Below are 20613 nucleotides of genomic sequence, written 5' to 3' on the forward strand. Positions count from 1 at the left end.
ATGACCGAAACCCCAATTGCATTACAAACATGTTCCTTCGAGCTACTTTTTGAATAAGTTTGGAAAAGATTTGTTTTGACTTCCTCTCCTTTGGTAAATAGTGGGTTCAAATATTGTTAGGAGATACATTTATATTTGAAATCATTATTCTTTCATTGAAGTGAAATCACAATTCACCCATTTATTAGATCTTAGTGTGTAGATAAATTTTCTAGCGTAGTGAATTAGTGTTTATTAGAATTTTTATTTTCACGCAACGTGAGTGCCCTGATATTTGTTCACATTGCCATAGTATAGTAAAATCGTAAATTTGTCATCTTGTGTGTCAGACGACGATGACAAAAAGCCGCCATATTTTCTCTCATCCATTAATCTCTGGAACCGCGTTGCAGCCACTGAGCATTGGGTACCCTTTTCCCCTAATTTGCATAAAAACAGAGAGCGGTAATTTTACATTTTCCATTTCCAGAGAAAAATTTTATATTCCCTTCCTTTATCTAAGAAAACGCAATTTTTCGCTCCGTTTCTTTGGAACTATAGGGCTTAAGAGCCCGTTGTTATTATTTCAGTTGATGATGATGATTGATGATTGGGACTTCTTTCATTCTAATCTCATTTTACTCATTTTCATTCTTGCCAGCTTAAATTTCCACCATTTTCTGTAAGCTTTCAAGCTTAATACGTTGCAAAAAAAACATATATTTTTTAAGGACTACGGATTTTACCGGTCTTCACTAACCTGGTAGTTATTGTTTAACTTGAGTTATGTTTAACCAGACTCCTTCTATCCTTCCTTGGCCAGTTATTTGAGTAGTAACGTTATCTACGAAAAAGCAAACAGAGCCATAATAAATTGTTATACGTTGTAATGTTGCGTTAAGCAATGTTTTGAAAGTTAAAGATCAGGCACACAGAAAGACGAGCACGTAGAGACCTTTTCTTTCCCAGCTCACAAGCTTGAATGCCATTTACCTCCGTGGCCCTCTGGCATAAGCGTTCTGTGAGCCATCTGTCACCACAAACACTATCAAATACATCACAATTCCTTCCGAGCCATCACTTTTTGTATAAAAACGAGAAACAGGGAGAAAAATGATAACGAAAAGGCTTAACGAATACAACAAGTGAAAGAAAAAAATATCGTTGACGATTTGGGACGAAGTGTGAGCAACTGCATAACCAACAAGAAGTTTTTCTAGTATTCATACACAAATAATTGAACGAACAGAAATCATTTTACGAGGAAGAATGGGATGTCTTCCAAACACGAGCTCCTCGGCATGTACCGTCTGGCGACGGATTGACGGAATGTTGTTGGACTGACGCTGTGGAATGATATAGAAACTCCAGTAGTCCCGCCAAGAAGTATTCCGACGATAAGTCTATAGAGAGAGTCGTCTTTCCCTCAATCCCCGACCGCAAATCTAGACGATGGAGGAAGAGTGGAGCCAAACAATTGATTCAACTCCTTTAGTGGGGAAATCAGTAAATCACTCGCCTTGAAGACGGGAGATACTGCAGACTAATTCCATGGTCAACAGATAGGTGGAGATTATAAAGAAATTATCACTCTGGGAGCTGGCAGATTGGAGAGTATCCTCGGAAAATTACGTAAAGTATCGGGAGATTTAGAAGACTGCACCAAGGAGATCGAGCTGCTGAAAAATCAGTATTTTTTTTAAGAAGCCGATTTCGATTATGGTGGAATCCACACGTACAGTATCTTCCATAAAAATCCGACCAACCTTTTAAAAAAAATGCCGCCTATCGTTTCGTGGTGGAACTAAGTTCCCAAACATCCAACATCCAAACATCTATCTATGTTCATCTTAGTATCAACATTCAGTCCTATCTTAGTTAGTTTAGACTTCTGTCCATTACGCTAAACATTGAAAATTAGTATCATTAAGCTAACCAAAATGAAAACTGTAATTTTTCCATTTTTTTTTACAAACCTGAAAGTTATTTAGGTTATAGTAGATGAAAATCGATTAAAATGCGAGTAATAATTTTGTTTTTCCTTTTTTGTTTTTAATCGATTATAATCGATTACAATCGTCAGTAAAAATTAATCAAGCGACTATATCATTAATCTAAAATCCCAATCAATTTAAAATCGATAAAGAATTTTCGAAAGAAATCTATAAAAATTGTTCAATCCAATGTGAAAAATTTTTTTGCGATTTGGAGCGAGTAGCGAGATGTAAACCCATATCATTGTCGTAGGTGCTGGGGATTGGGCCATACTCAAAAGTTCTGTCAGTCTAAGGCATAAAGCTGTAAAAAATGTGGCCTCTCCCATGATGAATCAGTGACCTGCCAGGCTCGTTGTGTTAACTGTGGACAGCACGATCGCGCAACCGATTCCACCTTCTGCCCGGCATATGTGGAGGACAAGAGTGTCATTAAATTAGCGACCATCGAAGGAATTAGTCAAAGAAGCTCGACTTAAATCGGGCACACTATACAGAAACATTACCAGGAGATCAACATAACCGCGACCAACAACCAATAATCCATCCAGTCGAGATTTGACGGCAAATGTACCTCCTGAAATATCGCTGATCAAAGCCCAAATAATGCAACTACAGACGGAAATGCGGGATATGAGAGAACGGACGATCCCTGCCATTGTTGAGAAGATTAAAACGGTCAATTCCGAAGTGCGGGACACAAATGTCAAGCTCAATGCCCGCTTTGATAAGCTCGATTGTTTCATGGAGCGTATGATGAGCTTCCCGTTTTTCAGCAACATCCCACGATGACGGGCACTGCAACAACACCAAACAATCACTCGAGCCATTTGATGATGGTCGATCCACGCTTATTATCTCCTATTATGCAAAATTGTATGCCTGTATTATCGCCAAAACCCATTGGGAAGAACAAGTGAATCGTGATGTCAATGAATAATAACAACCTCAAGATTGTTCAATGGAATTCCCGAGGCCTCACTTCGTCGAGGCTAGAAGAATTCAAACACTTTCTAAGTTATTCTACCCAGTAAATTGTGCTGTCAATTGAAACTCACTGGAAGGATTCTTTTGATGTTCAGTTTTCTTAATATGTATCTGTCAAGAAAAATTTTGGTTCACATTTTCACAAATCGATTAAGTTCCCCCCCCCCTGAACCTAAATAACGTTTTTCATTCCATTGAAACGATGGCAATCTCTATTTTTACTTATACCTTCCCTTTGATGGATATTATTTCCGCCTATGCTCCAAATGGTGAAAGTAGGCCAGAAGAAATTTTTAGTTTATTTTCCCGCTTCTTCATTTCCTTATCATCGGTGGAGACTTCAATTCCCATCATGATATGTGGGAATCGCAAGCCAATCCAAATAGAGAAGGATAGTCAATCTGGACCAAGCTGATGGATTCCACCGACGTTGCACTTCTGACTCCACCAGATTTTGGAACAAGGATTGACCCTTCAACTGGTAAGCCATCTACTATAGACTTAACCTTCTCATCATCGGCAATATCGATAAGAGCGGAGTTAACGCTGGGGCCACCGCTAGGTAGTGATCACCTTCCGGACATGATAGTTATTGATGATTCCCGCAGTTTAACATCAGAAAGACCCATGTGATGGATTTTCACAGAAGATAAATGGAAGGAATGGAACTCACAGATAGCCGCACGTTTATCCGAAGCTAATTTCACCAACAACAATGATCCCGAGTCCGCCTACTCCATATTTTATGACTCCATAATCCATTCCAGTAACGAACACTTTCGGAAATCTAACTCTAGTCCCTTGCAACGAAAAGAAAACCGTCGGCTATGGTGGAACAAACAGTGCTATGCAGTCATCCAAAGGGCCCGAAAAGCTTATAGAGAATGGAGGGATTCGCCTTGTCTGCAGAGAAAAGAGAAGCATGACGGAGAGCTGAAGCAGTCAAGAGAAAGTGGGAGAAAGTTTATCAACTAAGCTAAACGAAATTCCTGAAAATCTCACCTCAACAAAATAGGATACAGTGAAATCAACCAGTAACCCGTTAGACACAGTCATTATGAAAGACCGCGATGGTTGAGAATATCATTCGGCGTCAGATAAAGCCAGTCTTATGCTAGAAACTTTCAGCAAAAAATTTCCCACGCGTATACCCAAAAACGAAAATTATGATGCAGTCATTTCCTCAAAAGTCGCATGTAACACCCCAAACGCCCTTAATGCCGCCATCACTATCGCTGAAATAGACCTAAGTCTGAAAAATCTGAAGGACACGACTATGGGGATGGGTCTAATCCATAATAGAATGCTAAAAAAAATCTCGTTGGTCAACTCTGTCATCACTTGAATGTCCTTTATCACCATACATTTGTTCCTAACCAGTAGAAGCAAGCCCCTCTCGTCCCATTACTCAAACAGGCCAAAACGCTGGTAATCCAGTTTCATATCACCCGGTTGCGCTAACATCGTTTGTTGGTAAATTTTTTAAAGAGTGATATCATCCCGGCTGGACTGGCTTGTCGAATCTAATGGAGTCCTCCCCCTACTAACACAGCGATGTACCATGGATATGACTGAAGCGTACTCCCAAGGATAAGGGAGATACAAACAGCATATCCATGGAATGCTTCATGTTTATCCTTATTTCCCCTTCCCCGCACGTACCATTTGTATGTCCCTTGAATATACCGGTTTGTGTATACACAGTATCCTTAAATAACATCCATCTTTGGATATGATTTCTGTCAGAAATTAAAAGATAAAAGTCTACCCCGAGACTTGAACTACTGACCTTCAATTCCGTAGCTCACCTCTCTAACCATTTGACCAACTGTTCGTACAATTTAGGAACAAACGTTTGGGAGTAATGGAAATTGAGATATTTTTTAGCTTTTTCGTCCACTGTGTACCTAATATGGTTATACTGTGATGCACATTCTGTGTATGTACCAAATGGTATCACAACAAAATCATACCCCCGAGTATATTACTTTGATGTACAATCAGTATGTTAATGAATATACGCTGGTGGATCTACGATGAATATTCTTTATTTGATCCCATCCTAGATCCGAATAAATTTATACCTACGCTATACTACCGCCCCACAATTGCGACCTGGATCTATCCATCCCATATTTATCTACATCTTACATAAAGAGGATGGGCCGTGTTAGTAGGGCCACAACTCTCAAGCTGATTTCAGAAGGAAAAGAAATACGACGGATCATATTGTGCAGCTAGAATTAGACGTAAAAGAAGATTTTTTTCAAATGTAATCTACTGTAGCGGTGAATATGGGTATCTGCAAAGCTTATGATTGTGTTTTGATCCAAGGGCTTTTATTCAAGCTGGCCTCCATCGGAGTAAATGGATGCCTACTTGGCTGGATCAGCAATTTCTTTCAGGCTGGGTACTCTGCGTCAGGATCGTAAATCACCTCTCCGAATTCAGATAAGTTAAAACAGGTGTCCCACATGGAGCAGTGCTCAGCCCACTCCTTTTTAATATCATTCTCTATGACTTCCCGTGACTTCCCTTCTTCCCCCCCCCCAGAATAAAATAAACTCCTCTTCAAGGACGACATAATCATCTACACAAGAGTCTAGAAATCTATGCAAGCTGAGATCATCCTTCAGCCGTGCCTAGGAAAGATCAGTCTATGGGGACGCAAATGGTAATTCCGTTTTTCTGGAGAAAAATCTGTGGCGATGGTGTTTCCAAGAGCGCACAACCCTGGTGACGATCCGTTACTGTTTTTCAATGGCCAGCGTCTCCGCACGGTACCACCATAGACTACAAGGTAAAAACTGAACTCCCCTTTAACCCTCCTGAGTCCTGAAGCGATGTTCCTGCATGTCGGTAGGGGTTAGGTCGTACGAGGTACCAAGGATATCAGTCATTCCCCTTTTTATTTGACGATTGAATTTAAAAAATCGCGCATAAGACTTTTTTTATGCACCCGAATTTGAAAGTAAAATTAAGTAAAAATTCAAGAGACACGGGGAATGGCTATATGAATTTATAGTATAAAATCTAAAAATCTATATGAATTACATATACCCTGCGTGTGTGTGAAGCACGTAATCCGTAGGGAAACGGGGAACGACTGATTTTCTTGGGAAACCGTACGACCTGACCCCTACCAACATGCAGAAGCATCGCTTTAGACGATTCCTCTCAGGCTTTTGGAGCCAATTGCCGTCTTTACTTCGTAGTCTTTTATTGTGGTATGGCACACCGAAACCGACACATAAAAAAATAAAAAAAAAAAAATAATAAGTTTCGTCGTGACGCCATCTAGCGGTCAAATATGGAAATACACGCAAAAATTCCTCTTTCTTGCCCCAAAACGCGAAAATTTGGTTCGCTTATTCGTCAGTACGTGAGAAGAGAACTCAGATCACTCAAACTAAAAAAAAAAACGCTTGTAACCTAGGAAAATCATTTCATCTGAGTCAACAGAGAAATAAATCAAATATCGCATGATTACTAAAAATAATACCATAACAACTTATTTCAGTACGTAGGCTACGCTTATAATTTTAATTTTAAGCTTCAGGTAAATGTAACTGCTACTACCAGCCAGCTATTACCTCCCACGCTCAAACTTTTGAGCGGCATACAGCTCAAATAAGTTTGAGCGTGGGAGGTGCGACGCACAAAAAAGTTTGCGCTGTGAACGCTCAATCTTCCGCTGAAACGTATCAGCCAATCAGGGTCGACCAACCCCTATGGAGCGGGAGATCGACAGAGAGTTGGCGATGGCGAGAGGGAAGAAAAGAGCCCAACGGAGAGAGCGATTGAAAGAGACCTACGGGAGGAGAAGGTCGAGAGTCTGACAGCAAGGCGACGGCGAGCGATAACGGAGAGTGCGAGAGACAGAGAAGAGGCGGAGAGAGAGAACAAGCGACAGAGGAGAGAGCGACAACGAAGAGAGCGAGCGACGGAGGAGAGAACGACGGAGAGCAAAAGTGACGATGAGAACGGTTGAGTGTTAGACCACGGTTTACCAGGAGAGGTAGCCAAACGCCCTATCCCTTTCGTCAGCCAGAATAATCAAGGGACTTGATAGGGGGAATCCCAACCCTAGCCGCCAGCGGCAATTGGCGGTAATGGCAGCATTAAAGAGTTGTGACCAAGCTACGCCCGCGATCCAAGCGGCATTTTTAGGGAGCTTCTAAGTCCCTTGATTATTCTGCTGCCATGGCGTTTGGCTACCTCTCCTGGTAGACCGTGGTTAGACGAAGGGAGGGAGGAACCGAAAAATTATTTTTCCTGTTGTCACGTTATCTTTTTAAAATTACAAAACAGTGGTTGCTATCGATAGGAGAGACTAACGGGTGACGATCTGGAAGTCGAACTGAGTTAATTGTTTGTGTCATTTTGTACGAGATTTATTTTTCAGATGGTTGCGGTAGTTTTTTACATTTTTTTCAAAAGTCTTTGTACTGTTCCGTTTTTCTTTGCCACAGAGATGCGTGGCTTAGTGTTATATTAATTCTGTGCGATAGGGAAGCGTGAATGAATTATTTTTTGCGCTGTAGATGCGTGTATTTTTTTCGTGTAGATTTATTTTGTTGCTATTATTTGTTTACGATTGCTTTTTTTTGTCCTTACTTCTCGGCCCTTTCACGTGCGAGATATTTCCCGACGAGTGATTTATTTTTGCTGATGTGAATGTTTTTATGTGTAGTTTTGCGTGTTGTCGAATGAATTTTGTCGTTGTGTTGCCCCAGTCGAGGACGACTGCAAGTTAAAGAGGGGGATGTCGCGTGGTCAATGACCACGCTATGTGAGACGACTGGTATGTATTCCAACCGGACGTATTGAATGACTGTGCCGGCCTAGCCGGGTATATAAGCGTAGAGCATCAGACTGATCAGGGCTGTTCTCTGGCTGTCCGTGGCTGCCTTACAGTGATTGTAATAGAATGTAGCATTATTAATACACCCCTTAACCTGGTACGTTACAATAGAGAGGATCAATTTACCACTTCTTTGAGATAATCTCAAAATACTCACGATACTCTCTTTCATCAGTGCGAGAAATAACACCCAAACCTGTATATGAGATTACCAGCAAACTGTCACCGATGCAGCAATAGTGGATCTTACACTTTACTGTTTTAAAATGTTAGCATAAAGCATAGATAAAGAAGAATGGTTTCCCATGTGCTATCCTTTTACTTCTATCCCTACTGACCCCGAGTTCTTGGAGTGCTTGTAGTGCCTCTAGCGGATAAAGTACTGTACTGCACCGAGGCTACGAAGGGTTTTGCAGACGAAGATTGTTTTCCTTCTGTCTTGGTAAAATTCTTTGCTGGCGTTTAAAAGTCCTAGGTAATTTTGTCATAAAAATTTTTATTAAGAAGTCATATCTGGGCACAATTGCACCGTTAGTGGGGAAAAAATTTGCGCATTTTTCCTGTGTTTTTTTATTTCTTGAATATCTCAGGAAATAACTATGAGATTTTCATGAAAATTATAACAGTTAATGTTTAGTGTTTACACTACAAAGAATAAACTGTAGAAAAATTGGATTTTTAATTTTTAAAATCATTTTTACTATTTTTACCGACCCTGTCTATTGTGGTACAGTGTCCAATATGGGTCCGGTCTCCCCTACTCATATACTTGATTTTTGCAGACCAGACTGTAATTTTTCTTTCCACCTTTTTCGTCATGATCTTAATAATTTCTTCTTGATGATCGAAGACAGAATCCAATTCTTTCTCCTCGACATTTTGAGTTTCCGCCTCTCTAAGTTTGAGTTTTAAAATGCCGGGAAATATTTTTTGACCAACTGTAAATGGAACATATAGTTTAAGGAAGCACTTTTTAAATCTCCTCCTTGCGCTGGAGTTTGCCGTGGCTCTTCCTCCGGCCTTAAGTTCACCAATTCCTGGCGGTCCGCAACGAAGAAATATCTACGAACCTTTTCAACAGTTTTACGTGAACGACTTCCGTTTTTTCTTCCCCGGTAAATGTACCTCGTAGTTCAACGGTGTCAGGGGACGCAACACCGTATATTGTCTTTGCCAACGGTGTAGTAGCTTCTAAGCCTTTCCAACCTACCGGGTGGGTCGATAAACTAGTAATAATTGGCCAACCTCTAAGATGTCCACTTCCTGGAGTTTCTGGTCGTAGTATCGCTTGTGGTGGTCCTGCAGTGTTTAACTACGCCTATCAACTTCTGCGAACGCGCGGTGCAAATTTCTCAGCATCCACTCTTCGTAGCTGCCCGGTCCTCCCGACTAACACTTCGCCATCTGTACCCGATTTGGGTCCGCTCCGAAGATTGCGTCGATCGGAAGCATTGGGGGCCGGCCGTGCACAAGGGAAAATGGCGACTTACCGGTCGTTTCCTGGCGACTCGAGTTGTACGCGAAACGAACGAAAGGTAAGGCCAAGTCCCAGTCCTTGTGGTCTGCACTCACTTACATCGACAGCATGTCCCCAACGTATGTTTCAAGCGCTCCACCTGTCCATTCGCCTGGGGGTAGTATGCTGTTGTTGTACGTTGATTCGTTCGCATGGCTTCCAGTATTTCTTGCATGATTTTTGCTAAGAGGCATTTTTCCTGGTTCGTCATCAAGTTTCGGGGTGCTCGGCCCACTTCGTCACATAATCGACCGCCACGACAATATTTCTGTTACTAAGCTTGAATACTGGAAAGGGCCCGAGGACATCCATCCCCGTCCTATCCCAGGGCCTTTCCACATGTGAAATCTACAAGAACCCTGGAGGTTTCTTATACACTCCTATCTTCCTTGACTGGCATTTCATCGTAGCGTTCCACATCATGTGGCAAGCTATACCAAAAGTACCGTTGTTGCACTTTGTTGATCGTTCGGTTTCTCCCAAGATGCCCCGCCATTACGTCGTCGTGGCAATCTCGCAGCATCACGTAGTGCCTTTGGTACGCATAGCCGAAGAGTAGCCTCGCCGGGCTCGTTGTCCGTTAAACGCATTTGGAATAGCAGCCTGTTGTGAATTACGTAGTTTGCTGTCTACTTACCTTTTTCTCGGTTCACATACACATAGGCCCATTCGGACCGTTGTCCTTCTTGAAGCCCGTTCTGGTCCCCCTGTGTCACTAAATTTACTTCCAACGGTAGTACGAGTATTGTAGACGACGCTCACCAAAATCACACTTTTCGTATTTCCCCTTAAGGCCCTAAGGGCGAAAGAGGGTTGTATTCAGCCGTAGGCAGTACGAAAAGGGTGATTTTGGTGAGCGTCGTCTACAAATTCATCACAAATTAAGCATCGCCCATCAAAAATGGCTGAGACCCAGTTTTGAAATGGGAGGCGCTTATTTGAACTTTGAACTAGAAATACATAAAGTTAGGTTCATTTAAAAAATATTTAAAAAATACCATGAGAATCAGCGTGAAAAACTGATTCTCATGAAGTATGTTTAAAACAAATCGAAATTTCATGCAACGACCCTATTGTGACGACGACGAGATGACATTTAACTGAGCGATTAGGTCGGTTGGGTTATTGCAAGGGAACTCGAGAGGATGATGTCACAAAACAGGAAGACTCACTTTTGTTATAGTCTTTTCCAACTCATATTAGCTGGTAGATAAAGTAGAAAGACGTGGTTTTTCACTACGAAATTACACGACTCTTGACGGCGTGGCCATAATACGCCATCGTATTCCATACGGCATGTATAGTATCCGCCAAGGAAAGAATAAATTGATCCTTTGTACCTTTATACCATTCCAGACTTCTGTGACCTGAATCGACATAAACCACAATTCATACAGCGGCGGCAAGTATCCTAATACCTCGAATGATTTAGCTCTTTGAACATGAAATCACCTTTGACGTGGAGTTGTCGACAAATCGGAATCGAACGGCCAAATACACGCAGATTTCACGTGGGGATGTAAGCCGATTATTACAGAATGTAATAGGCTACTACTATGCATTTATGGAACGAGCTCTTGCGGTGGCTTTGAATATTTCTCCCCCAAATTGCCAGGAAACGGATATGATAAAACAAAACATCGCCGTGGACTTGATCCTTATCCGCTCGTATAGTGCATGATGAGGTTTACAGTTGTAATGTTATACAACTGCTGTACTACTACTAATACTACTAGTCTGTAGTACATAACTTTGTGGTACCAATCGGAACCAATTACTCGACCATAGAAACAACAAAAGCGTTCGACGCTGTGTCGTCACGACGCTTTGTCGGTCGTGGGCGATATCTGGTTCCTTTTCACATAAATTTTTGGGGTATCCTTCAAAATGCTTTCTAGACTCTATACTAGTTTATAGATGAACTCGTCAGCTAGATGGAAGGGGATTTTCACCCACTTTTAATTCGATTATCACAACAGATTAGCAACCGGATGGGAAAAACTATTTTCACGCGTGACACCGCCGGAATGACGGAAAACAAGGTCTTGAATGTTCGCCTTGCGGAATGATGTGCATACCATCGGTTAGCTATATAGCATTCCCAGTATGGCATGTACACACAACGGCTTGATTGCAGTCTCTTTTATTTCATTTCAAACTGCTAATTCTCCGTCTCGTGCCGCATATTTGTAAATCGTCGACCGTGAATTATTGCGATTTAATCCATTTGAAATTCCTTTGAATCCGTCGTTATTATCTTTTCAATTATCGATAGTTTTGGAGCTGTTTTACGACAGCTGACATGCATCGATTAATTAGACGTCCAGAAAAGAATATACTAGTGGAAAATGTGTTGTGCGCAATTCGACAGGCATCAGGAACTACGTCGTTGCCGCGGATCGACAAGGGCGTCGTCGTCGTCGTTTACTTTGACTGTTCCGTTTGTCGCGTCTCCTCGTCTCATCGTCTCATCCGGAACGAACTTTGGGGCATGGGTTTCCCGGATAGCGGACGGACGTCATCTCCTCTTCGTTGTCTTCAATCAAGTTTCGCCTCTGGCCTAATGACGCTTGAGAGGATTCGTCGTGACAAAAGAGAAGAACCCGAGCCTAATTCATTATTGTATCCAGAATGAAAGCGCCCTCCAGCTTAGCTCCGTGCGGTTGAAGATTACAAATGGGGGGATCCATCTATATATATAGTCATCACTCAACATTCAGGTTCAAGTTGATCATGCAAACAGTTGAAAAGAGATTTCGAGTACACTTAAACGTCTTGGGGTTCGGGTCGGGGTTTCGATCCCCTGCTGAACCCGTCATAAAACTGTTGGCCTGCGCCTTGAGGCTGCGGCATAACACTAAAAATGTTATTAGACAGGATCCTTGATTGCTTTCAAGGATATGACGTTAAATTCGCGTCATTAGAACTTTACTTGGATAGTGCGCGTTACAAATAAATAAAAAAATAAAAAAAATCAAACGTCTGTCTGTATCCAGTTCCATTCAGAGTGCAAAAACCCATGAAACTTATTTCTGTCACTAAATGTTAAGGATTCTCTATTCCAACTTGCTTTCCTCCTCGTATTGCCCTTATAGAGTGTATAGACCGGCGGAAATTTCCCGCTCTTCGCCAAGTATAGTCTGACATGGAAAACGTCAAATTTGTATGAATGTGAATAAAGGAAATATTGATTCGTCATATAATAAAAGCCGAATAATATAAATAATGCCGATATCCATGTTTTATAATCTCTAATGCTCTTGAACTGCACAACGATCTCGGATAATCTTTTGCAAAAAAAAATACCGCGCTTGAAAAAATGAAAGCTGTAAATTCATTATATCGACACTAAAATACGATCCACTGTCAATGAGTAGCCTACTGACACTTACAACGCATCATCTGCGTTACCTTCACCACCCATGATATTGCCAGGTAATAGATTCTGGTGTTAATACTTAATAGCCTACAATCTAATAAAAAAAATAAGTAAATATTTTATCAAGTAATTTTTCTCGCGTTTTTAAACTTGAATAAGATTATATTTGTTGTGGAAATTTACTTTTTACACAATTTATACACAATTTTTACACAATTTACATTTATGAAAGAAGAGTTAAAGATGTATCAATTTAATACACACAAACTCCCACGCCACTTCTAATTTTGCGTCATAACCGTGACTCCAGAATTGTGTAATAATAATAAAGGGCATCGGATTTAAAAAAAATACTGAGATTGATAGTAACTAACCCGTCTTTCATAGCGTGTGAACGTAAGCTATCTCATATTTGCACCTCGATTGCATTTACCTTGACCATGCAGCTGATTAAATTTTTTTTTATTTAATCGGCCGACAGCAGTGGGTTCGAGGACACAAATCACTGTGTTTGGTACACTTGCTTTGCACCGAATTACACCAAAAACCTAATCAAAATCTAGGCCTCTTAAAAAAAGAATTAATTAAAAAAAAGGATGTTTCTCAGATGTCTGTCCATCACCTTGGTCACAGTGGCATTTCTGACCCGTATGCAAGCAACGGGAATGGATTCACAAGGTATTTTATACTATATCTTGGCCTAATTTCACTTTGGTTGTTATTCTTGCATAATTTGATTGAGCAAGGTATTTTAGCTACGTATAGTTCAGATAAACCCACTATTATAGCCTTATAACCTGCTTATCATTTAGAATTTCAAGGCGTTGTTACTACACGTCGTCTACCATTTCCCTAATTTTAACGGAAAATCACATATACAATCACACAATCACATATTACTAATAAAAGTTTAAAACAAATTTATCTTTAGTTAAGGATAGAATGAATTTCTGTATCCGGTGTATAATTCACGATTGGATCTAACTGCATTAATGATAAGTAATTTGAATGAATTTGAAATGTGTTGATTCCCTGTAATTGACGCTAGATTTATTCATTTTTAACTGGACAAAAACACAATGCTGATTTGCTAATCAAAATGTTAAAAACATTTTCCCTCCTAGAAACCGATGGGCGTGTTTCCGTGTGTCCAGCAGATGGAGTGTATCCAAATTACTACAATTGCTCAAATTTCATTACCTGTTCGAACGGTATTCAATATGTGATGGCTTGCCCGGAAGGACTCATATGGAACGTAGATACGAACGCTTGTGACTGGCCTTACAATACAGAATGTACGTGTTGCCTATCCACGGAATATCAATTTAGGCAAGTTGCATAGTAACAAAAATAAAAATAGACCTAGTAAAGTAACCATTGATTTCTTTTTCATTATGTGTAGACGGATAGAGATATAGACTACTGGGTTGTCGTCGAGCGCCTTTATATATTAATCAGCATTTATTATTACCGGGATCTAAATTTAGTTTCTGGATTAAGAAAAGTAAAAAGATACAAAATTTTCCTCCTGTAGTCTATTTTTAAGAATGTATTATTGCAATTTTGTGAGTCGTTGTGGTCCAATACCACGAAATCTATTAGCCTACCTTCCCTTATGTTATGTAATATTGATCTATAGTCCAATAAACAGCATTAGAAATCTGGCCTTCCATCTCTAATGTTTTAACTGAAACAAAACATTTCCTAAGTCACATAGGTTTAGATTAATTTTTTTGTATTGTATTATTTTTATTATTTTGTTGCAGTTTATTACATAATTCGATTTGATGTGGTGTCTCTTTCGGTCGCTAGAAGGCGTCCATTCACCTCCCAAAAGAATATTTTTTAAAAATAAACAAAAATTTGAATTTCTGTTTTTTGAAAATAGCTCCAAATTAAAAAAAAAAAATGTCTTAAATAAATTTAATTTTGCATTAAAGTTTATTTTTTGAGTACCGTCTGTTGAACAGTAGCCGCCTAGTATAAAACGTCTGTCTGTAGGCCTATCCAGTTCCCGTCAGAGTGCAAAAACCCATGAAACTTATTTCTGTCACTAAATGTTAAGGATTCTCTATTCCAACTTGCTTTCCTCTGGCGGAAATTTCCCGTTCTTCGCCAAGTATGGTCTGACATGGAAAACTGGATTTCAGGTATTTTTGTTCCGGCTGTGTTTTGATTCCTTCATCGTCTTGTTTAGCTATCTATCCAAAATTTTATGATTAAATACTCTAGTTCGCCGCTTTCGAGATACGGATACAAGATTGGAAAAATATGAACCGTTCCATAGTTTAACAGAAAAAAAATTTTCCTCTTTATAAACGTCAATGATCCTGCAAAGAATAGAAAATCCCTCGCACATTCAGGCTGCCACTTTTTTTTCAGATTTATTCATATCATATCCGCCCTATTTTTCACGGATACTTGTATAAAAATAATTTCGTCGATCCCCCTCCTCGATTGTATAACAGTATAACAGCGCGGATAATTGTTATTCAATGTGAGATTAAAGTGTAATCCGTTCTCCGCTAGATGGTTCCATATTTCTCGATGTAACTGTACATATTTTCTTTCCTTTTTTTTTATTCAGTTGAACCTGACGAAATAATAAATTTATAACTACTCAAATCCATCAGTTGTTATTCTTTCCTTTTGACGGACTCAAACGAGTTCATTGTGTTGCGACCAGCCGCTTCTTTCAATTAATCCAAATTAGTCAAAATGATGGAAGAGCACACATAAGGGGTCTTCCATACAATTTTGAGGGAAATTCAAAAAAATAAAAAAGGAAAGATGATCGTGTCGTCAATGGTACAGGATAGGAAGATGAAACAAGTCTAAGAGAGGAAGGGGGGATAAGAAAAAGGGAGAAAACGAGCTCTTTTACGTTTCAAAGGCCTCACACCAGTGCTGTGTCTTGTTCTTGTGTCGCGGAGCTCATTTACATAAGACTCTCTCTTCATCTTGGCCCGCGTTCGTGTCAATTAACTCCGGAGGAATATAATACACACACAGAGGGAGAGACTACACATAAAAAGATATAAATAAAGGATACAAAAAAAAAATAACCTTCTCACTCGGTGGGAAATGGATAAGAGATCGGAGATCGTTCGCACCAGACTATGTCATTGAAAAATTCGATCCCCCACCGTATTGTCAACTCGCATCCATTTATTTTTTGAAAATATCAGACTGTATGCCTGCACACGGTATACACTACAACCTAATATCAAAGGACTGATGCTCCCACTCCATCCAGCTCCCGCCCCACTTCCCGCTGTTCCCGTTGCTCGCAGCACGTCAAAGAAAGATACGCCTACTCCGAAGGCTGTTGCGCCAACTCTTGTTAGTTCTGCTGTTTCAAGTGCGTCTCAACCAATACCGCAAACCTCGAGTATGTCTATGTCTAATCCTCTATTGCAAACCTTGGCATCAATTGGCGGAACATCAGTGAGCGGAACACCTACATCGGCGAGTTTAGCTGGTCTTGGAATGATGGATCCAGCACTTTTAGCCATGCTATCCATGCAATCCTTATTTTAATCCGATGAGTATATGTTCGGGATTGGATGACCAATGGGAGCCGTAGATGCATCGTCGATGTCTAAAATGCAGCAAGATTATCAGCAACAATTGTCAAATTGAATGCAGACGGCTCTAGCTCAGTCTTACGTTATGTCGAATCTAACCCCACCTTACTTCCCTTCAGCGCAGAGGGGTCGTGGCCGTGGGATCCGCAAATCATCGTCTAATTGCCCAAGTGCAAAAATGAGCTCCAATACAACGAAAAGCTTCAAATCCACTACGAGTGCGGCCAGTGAGGCTTCTTTTGGAGTGACTAATCCAGTAAAAGCGTCTACTCCAGGTGGTTCCCGAAATAAAACCGCTGGATTTTATGAGGCGGAGTGATTCCACTGAGGGAAGCAAATCAACTGGAAAGAGTAACGAAAATCGGGCGAGTTTAACTGCAAAGTTTCCAAATGACTTTAAGCTCCCGCCACCACTGTTTGAAAGTTCAATGATGAGACCACCAACCCATCAGGATGCTGGAGTGAAGCACAAATCTGTACCTTCTGCCGAAAGTAGCAAAAAGAAATCGCTTGCCCCGCCTTCATCACACCCTACTGGCAAACCGCAAACCCCACAAACGGGCCATAACAACTCCAACAGTAGATGTTAGTATAAGTTGATTGCTGGTTTTTCTCAAGCCTTTGATATGGAGGGTTAAGCAAACCTTAGTGTACCGTCGGCTCGTGGAAAAACCCCCAGGGATTTGCATAGCGCACCTTACTCGTCCAAACAATCTAGCAAGCCTGTAGGATCAAAAGATTTACCTGTTTCTCCATTCCCGATCAGTTTAGGTCGGGACATTACCGTAACAGCTACGACTGCATCTTCGAAACCTATTGTTTCTCATTCTTCGTTTCTCTCCTCTACATCGTCAACTGGTAGAATGAAACAGTCACAATTTTCGCAGCCACAATCATCTCATAGCAATACAGGCTATTCAGGAATGGCCTCAACTTCTCTACAGTTTTCGCATGGGGGAAACAGCGGAAGACCTGATCCCCATAACATTGCCTTTTCCGTGCTGCAAAACCTTCCGTCGTCAATGTCGCTTTTAGTGAAACCGAATACTGCTTCGCATCCGAAACATGCCAATAAAGAGCAATCGGGGCCGATGGATTTGGTTGTTAATAAGTCGAGTCAACATTCAAGTAATCAGATGGCTTCTTTGCCTAAGCTGACACCAGCCCCTAAACTTCAAGGAAGCAAAAAAGCAAATCAAGGAAGTTCGTCGCAAGCTCCACCTCTTTCCTTCAAAGCTGTATCATCGTATCGTATCGTCATGCAGTACCGCGCAATCCGTCATTCCGTCCAATCAAAAACCAACAAAAGCAAAGACATTTGAAAAGGATTCAGGCGATGATTCAGACGTGGTAGTTCTTGATTAATATATTTTCTATTCTCATTTTTGTACGGTAGTAACACATTTGCGTGAAATACATTCGTCGAATATAATGTTGTTAATACACAAGGGTACAAATAATTGGAATATTTATCCTATTGTCCACGTACACATATGTTGAAGCGACATATTTAAAAAAAATTTGGCGGGATTATCTAGACTGTTCAGCGTGTTGCTATGCACAGGTTCACGATGTACAAACTTGCAGATTGACTCAGTCGAATAAATAATACAATTAGATTTTCTTCCAGCCCTTAAATTTGTCCCGAAAAAAAACATGCTTATTAACTCAAATGTATTATATTTAGAGAAAATATTATTTATTTCACTGAATGTTAGGCCTACCCCATTTCCGGCCATTGCTAAAGTAAAACAAATGAATAATCGATTATCACTTGTTTTTTTTTCGTTCGTTGACAGAAGCGGACAGAACACAGAAGCTGTTGATGACTCATGCCAGACGGTCGTTTTATTTTTTTTATTGGTTGCTCATTTTATCTACAGTCATCAGTAAAGCCATGTCTGCCACGTGTCTTACTTCCGGGAGCCAACAAAATTCACATCGGGTGCCATCGTTTATGTTCGCCCGCCATCAACATCGCAGCAAACCTTCGTCTACTCGCAGTAACAACATTGTTGACAGGTTCGTTGGTTGATAACTTGATATCAATTTGTGTGTTAACAGAACCTGAACCAGAATTTCAATCTAAAGTAATTTGCACTTCTTCTTTTGTGTTTTTATGATGGGGTCTGGCGTGATGCAGGTTTATTCCATCTCGCTCAGAAACAAATATGCAGTTGGCTCAGCATCGTTTGTCGCCCATGTCACATCTTGCCGGATATTATTACGACTCTGAGCAACAGGACAGCCCCCGACAAAGCACGCCAATTCTCAAGTTCGGCAATAAAGTTGTGAAAGAAAAACCTATGGCTTCTTTGGCTTGTGGTACAACTCCTACATCCAAATTCAAAATCCCCACTTCACCCCATCGAGTGATGCCAGTCCTGCAACCTTTTAGAGAACATGGTAAATTCGTCTGTTGAATACTGTTGTTACCTTTTTCTTTTAATTGGGTTTTATATTTTTTTAAGTTAATTTAATTTATTACCTTTTAAATTTATTGGATGTTGCATTCAAACAGGTAACCAGAGCACACACTGGACGACACCACACGGAATCGAAGGATTCGTGGTGGCCTTAAGAGATGGAGTTACCTTTTATTATCAAGACAACGAGAACAAGGACTACACGGAACATGAGTTTTGGAACAACGAAGAAGACATGGGAAACCCCGGAGACCAAATCCGTCATGTTATATGTAATAGCACAGGTAAATTTGTTTTTATCCAAATTCTCACAATTTATAATGCAAACTTTTTCGATATTCCAGGTGATTCCGTCATTAGCGGATCCATGGGCGGGGAAATTCAAATACTCGATCTCAAGTCTCCCATTCACATCAAGTGGCGCATGTTCTCAGAGTCGGGAATACATTCCATCGCACTGGGACAGGATCATCTACTCACCTGGTAACTTATTTCTTTTTTTTTAAGGGCTAATCTTCGAGAAATTTTTTAAAAATTCTGATTCTCTCCTTTTTTAGTGCCGCCTCAACTGAAGGGGTCGGGGTTTACGACCTCCGCCAAACGGGTGGGTCCACTAAACCCATTTTCTCACTGAATCAGAATCTCGCCGCTCATAGCCTCTCCTGGTCAACCAACGGACATTTACTGGCTGTCGGCTGCGGGTCTGCAACTTCCTTGTGGGATGTCCGCCATCCATCCAAAGCAGTTAATATTTTCAGAAACCCCGGAGACGAAAATCCCGTCAGAGTAACTATATATATTTGTAATCAACATTTGAATAGGCCCTATATTTATATTGTAGGTCATGAATTGGTGTCCCTGGAAACCCAATGTTCTCTTTACCAGCACAAGTTATCCAGAGTCGAGCATCCGCCTTCACAGTATGGTTATTTAATTGTGCAGCTTTTTTTATTTATTTGATTTGATTTTTGGATCGGCTGACGCTTGAAATTTTTTAACAGATGCAACGACGGGAGAGTTGATTGACGACTATGAATGCGCATCAGAAGTTTCGGGGATCCAATTTAACGTCGAGCTGGAACAAATTGCCACCTCACATACTGATTTTGGAAGAGCAGATGCTATGAGACATGTGGGGGACATTTTCATGCAATTAAATTTAAAAGCCAAGACACTGATTAACTTTTTTCTATTTTTCGTGACAGATTGATGGCACAGAAAGCTGCGTTAGGCTCTGGGAATTTACTTCTAACAAATTGAATCCCATCCTGAAAATAAGCTGTAAGATGATAATTACCTAATCTACTTTGATATATCTACTCTAAATTGAGCCTTCTTTCTTTCACTCAAATATTATTAGATCACGAACAAGCCATCATTAGCATGGCTGCTTCCGCCAATAGTCAATTGCTCACCTTGGGCCTTGATGACAAACTGTGTTTATGGCACTGGAACGCAACAAACAAAACCACCCCTCATTCGAATGCAAACAATGAGGCGGGGTTCCAGACTGGTCGTAGTCAATTGGATACATTCAACCTTATCCGCTAGTCCAAGATTTTCAATTTCCCCAAAATATTTTAATGAATTTCAATAGTTTGATTGGATATGGCATGCCGAAAGAGTCACAAACAAAATGTTTTTAAAATAATAAAAAAAAGTTTCGCCACAACGCTATCTAGCGGTCAAATTAAAACTGCATGCAAAATTCCCTTTTCTTGCCCCAAAACACGAAATTTTCTTCGCTTATTCGTCAGAACATGAGAAGTTGTAACGTAGGTAAATAATTTCATCTGATGAGTCAACAATCAACGTTAAGCTAGCTTCGAAAACTACCAATGATTCATAGGCAAACTCGAGTGATTTCGTCTGTAATAGCTT

At 40.5% G+C, this 20613-nt stretch overlaps 1 protein-coding gene and 1 long non-coding RNA gene across 4 annotated transcripts; both read left to right on the forward strand.

The window, feature by feature from the left end:
- Positions 1 to 13163: 13163 nt before the first annotated feature.
- LOC124328912 lies at positions 13164 to 14258 on the forward strand. The gene is made up of 2 exons (XR_006916541.1): positions 13164 to 13397; positions 13844 to 14258. It is a non-coding gene; the product is annotated as an uncharacterized LOC124328912 (long non-coding RNA).
- Positions 14259 to 18108: 3850 nt separating this feature from the next.
- On the forward strand, positions 18109 to 20404 carry LOC124328874 (anaphase-promoting complex subunit cdc20-like). Of its 3 annotated transcripts, none has more exons than XM_046787703.1 (9): positions 18109 to 18328; positions 18450 to 18712; positions 18828 to 19016; positions 19077 to 19215; positions 19290 to 19518; positions 19574 to 19652; positions 19734 to 19864; positions 19938 to 20013; positions 20093 to 20404. In XM_046787703.1, exons 1-9 carry the CDS (start codon positions 18132 to 18134, stop codon positions 20281 to 20283), a joined length of 1494 nt encoding a protein of 497 aa, XP_046643659.1. In that variant the 5' UTR covers positions 18109 to 18131; the 3' UTR covers positions 20284 to 20404. The 3 variants fall into 3 exon arrangements, with proteins under 3 accessions (XP_046643659.1, XP_046643660.1, XP_046643661.1); XM_046787704.1 differs by having other exon boundaries at positions 19290 to 19512; XM_046787705.1 differs by having other exon boundaries at positions 18450 to 18631.
- The last annotated feature ends 209 nt before the right edge of the window (positions 20405 to 20613 follow it).

The sequence above is a fragment of the Daphnia pulicaria genome, chromosome 3 (assembly GCF_021234035.1).
Source record: "Daphnia pulicaria isolate SC F1-1A chromosome 3, SC_F0-13Bv2, whole genome shotgun sequence".
In the NCBI taxonomy this organism is placed as follows: Eukaryota; Metazoa; Arthropoda; class Branchiopoda; order Diplostraca; family Daphniidae; genus Daphnia; species Daphnia pulicaria.

Coding starts and splice junctions, on each gene's coding strand:
- LOC124328874 (XM_046787703.1), top strand. CDS start 18,132: ATGACTCATGCCAGACGGTCGTTTTATTTTTTTTATTGGTTGCTCATT. Junction 19,519..19,573: donor GAGACGAAAATCCCGTCAGA/GTAACTATATAT, acceptor TTTATATTGTAG/GTCATGAATTGGTGTCCCTG. Junction 19,653..19,733: donor GTCGAGCATCCGCCTTCACA/GTATGGTTATTT, acceptor ATTTTTTAACAG/ATGCAACGACGGGAGAGTTG.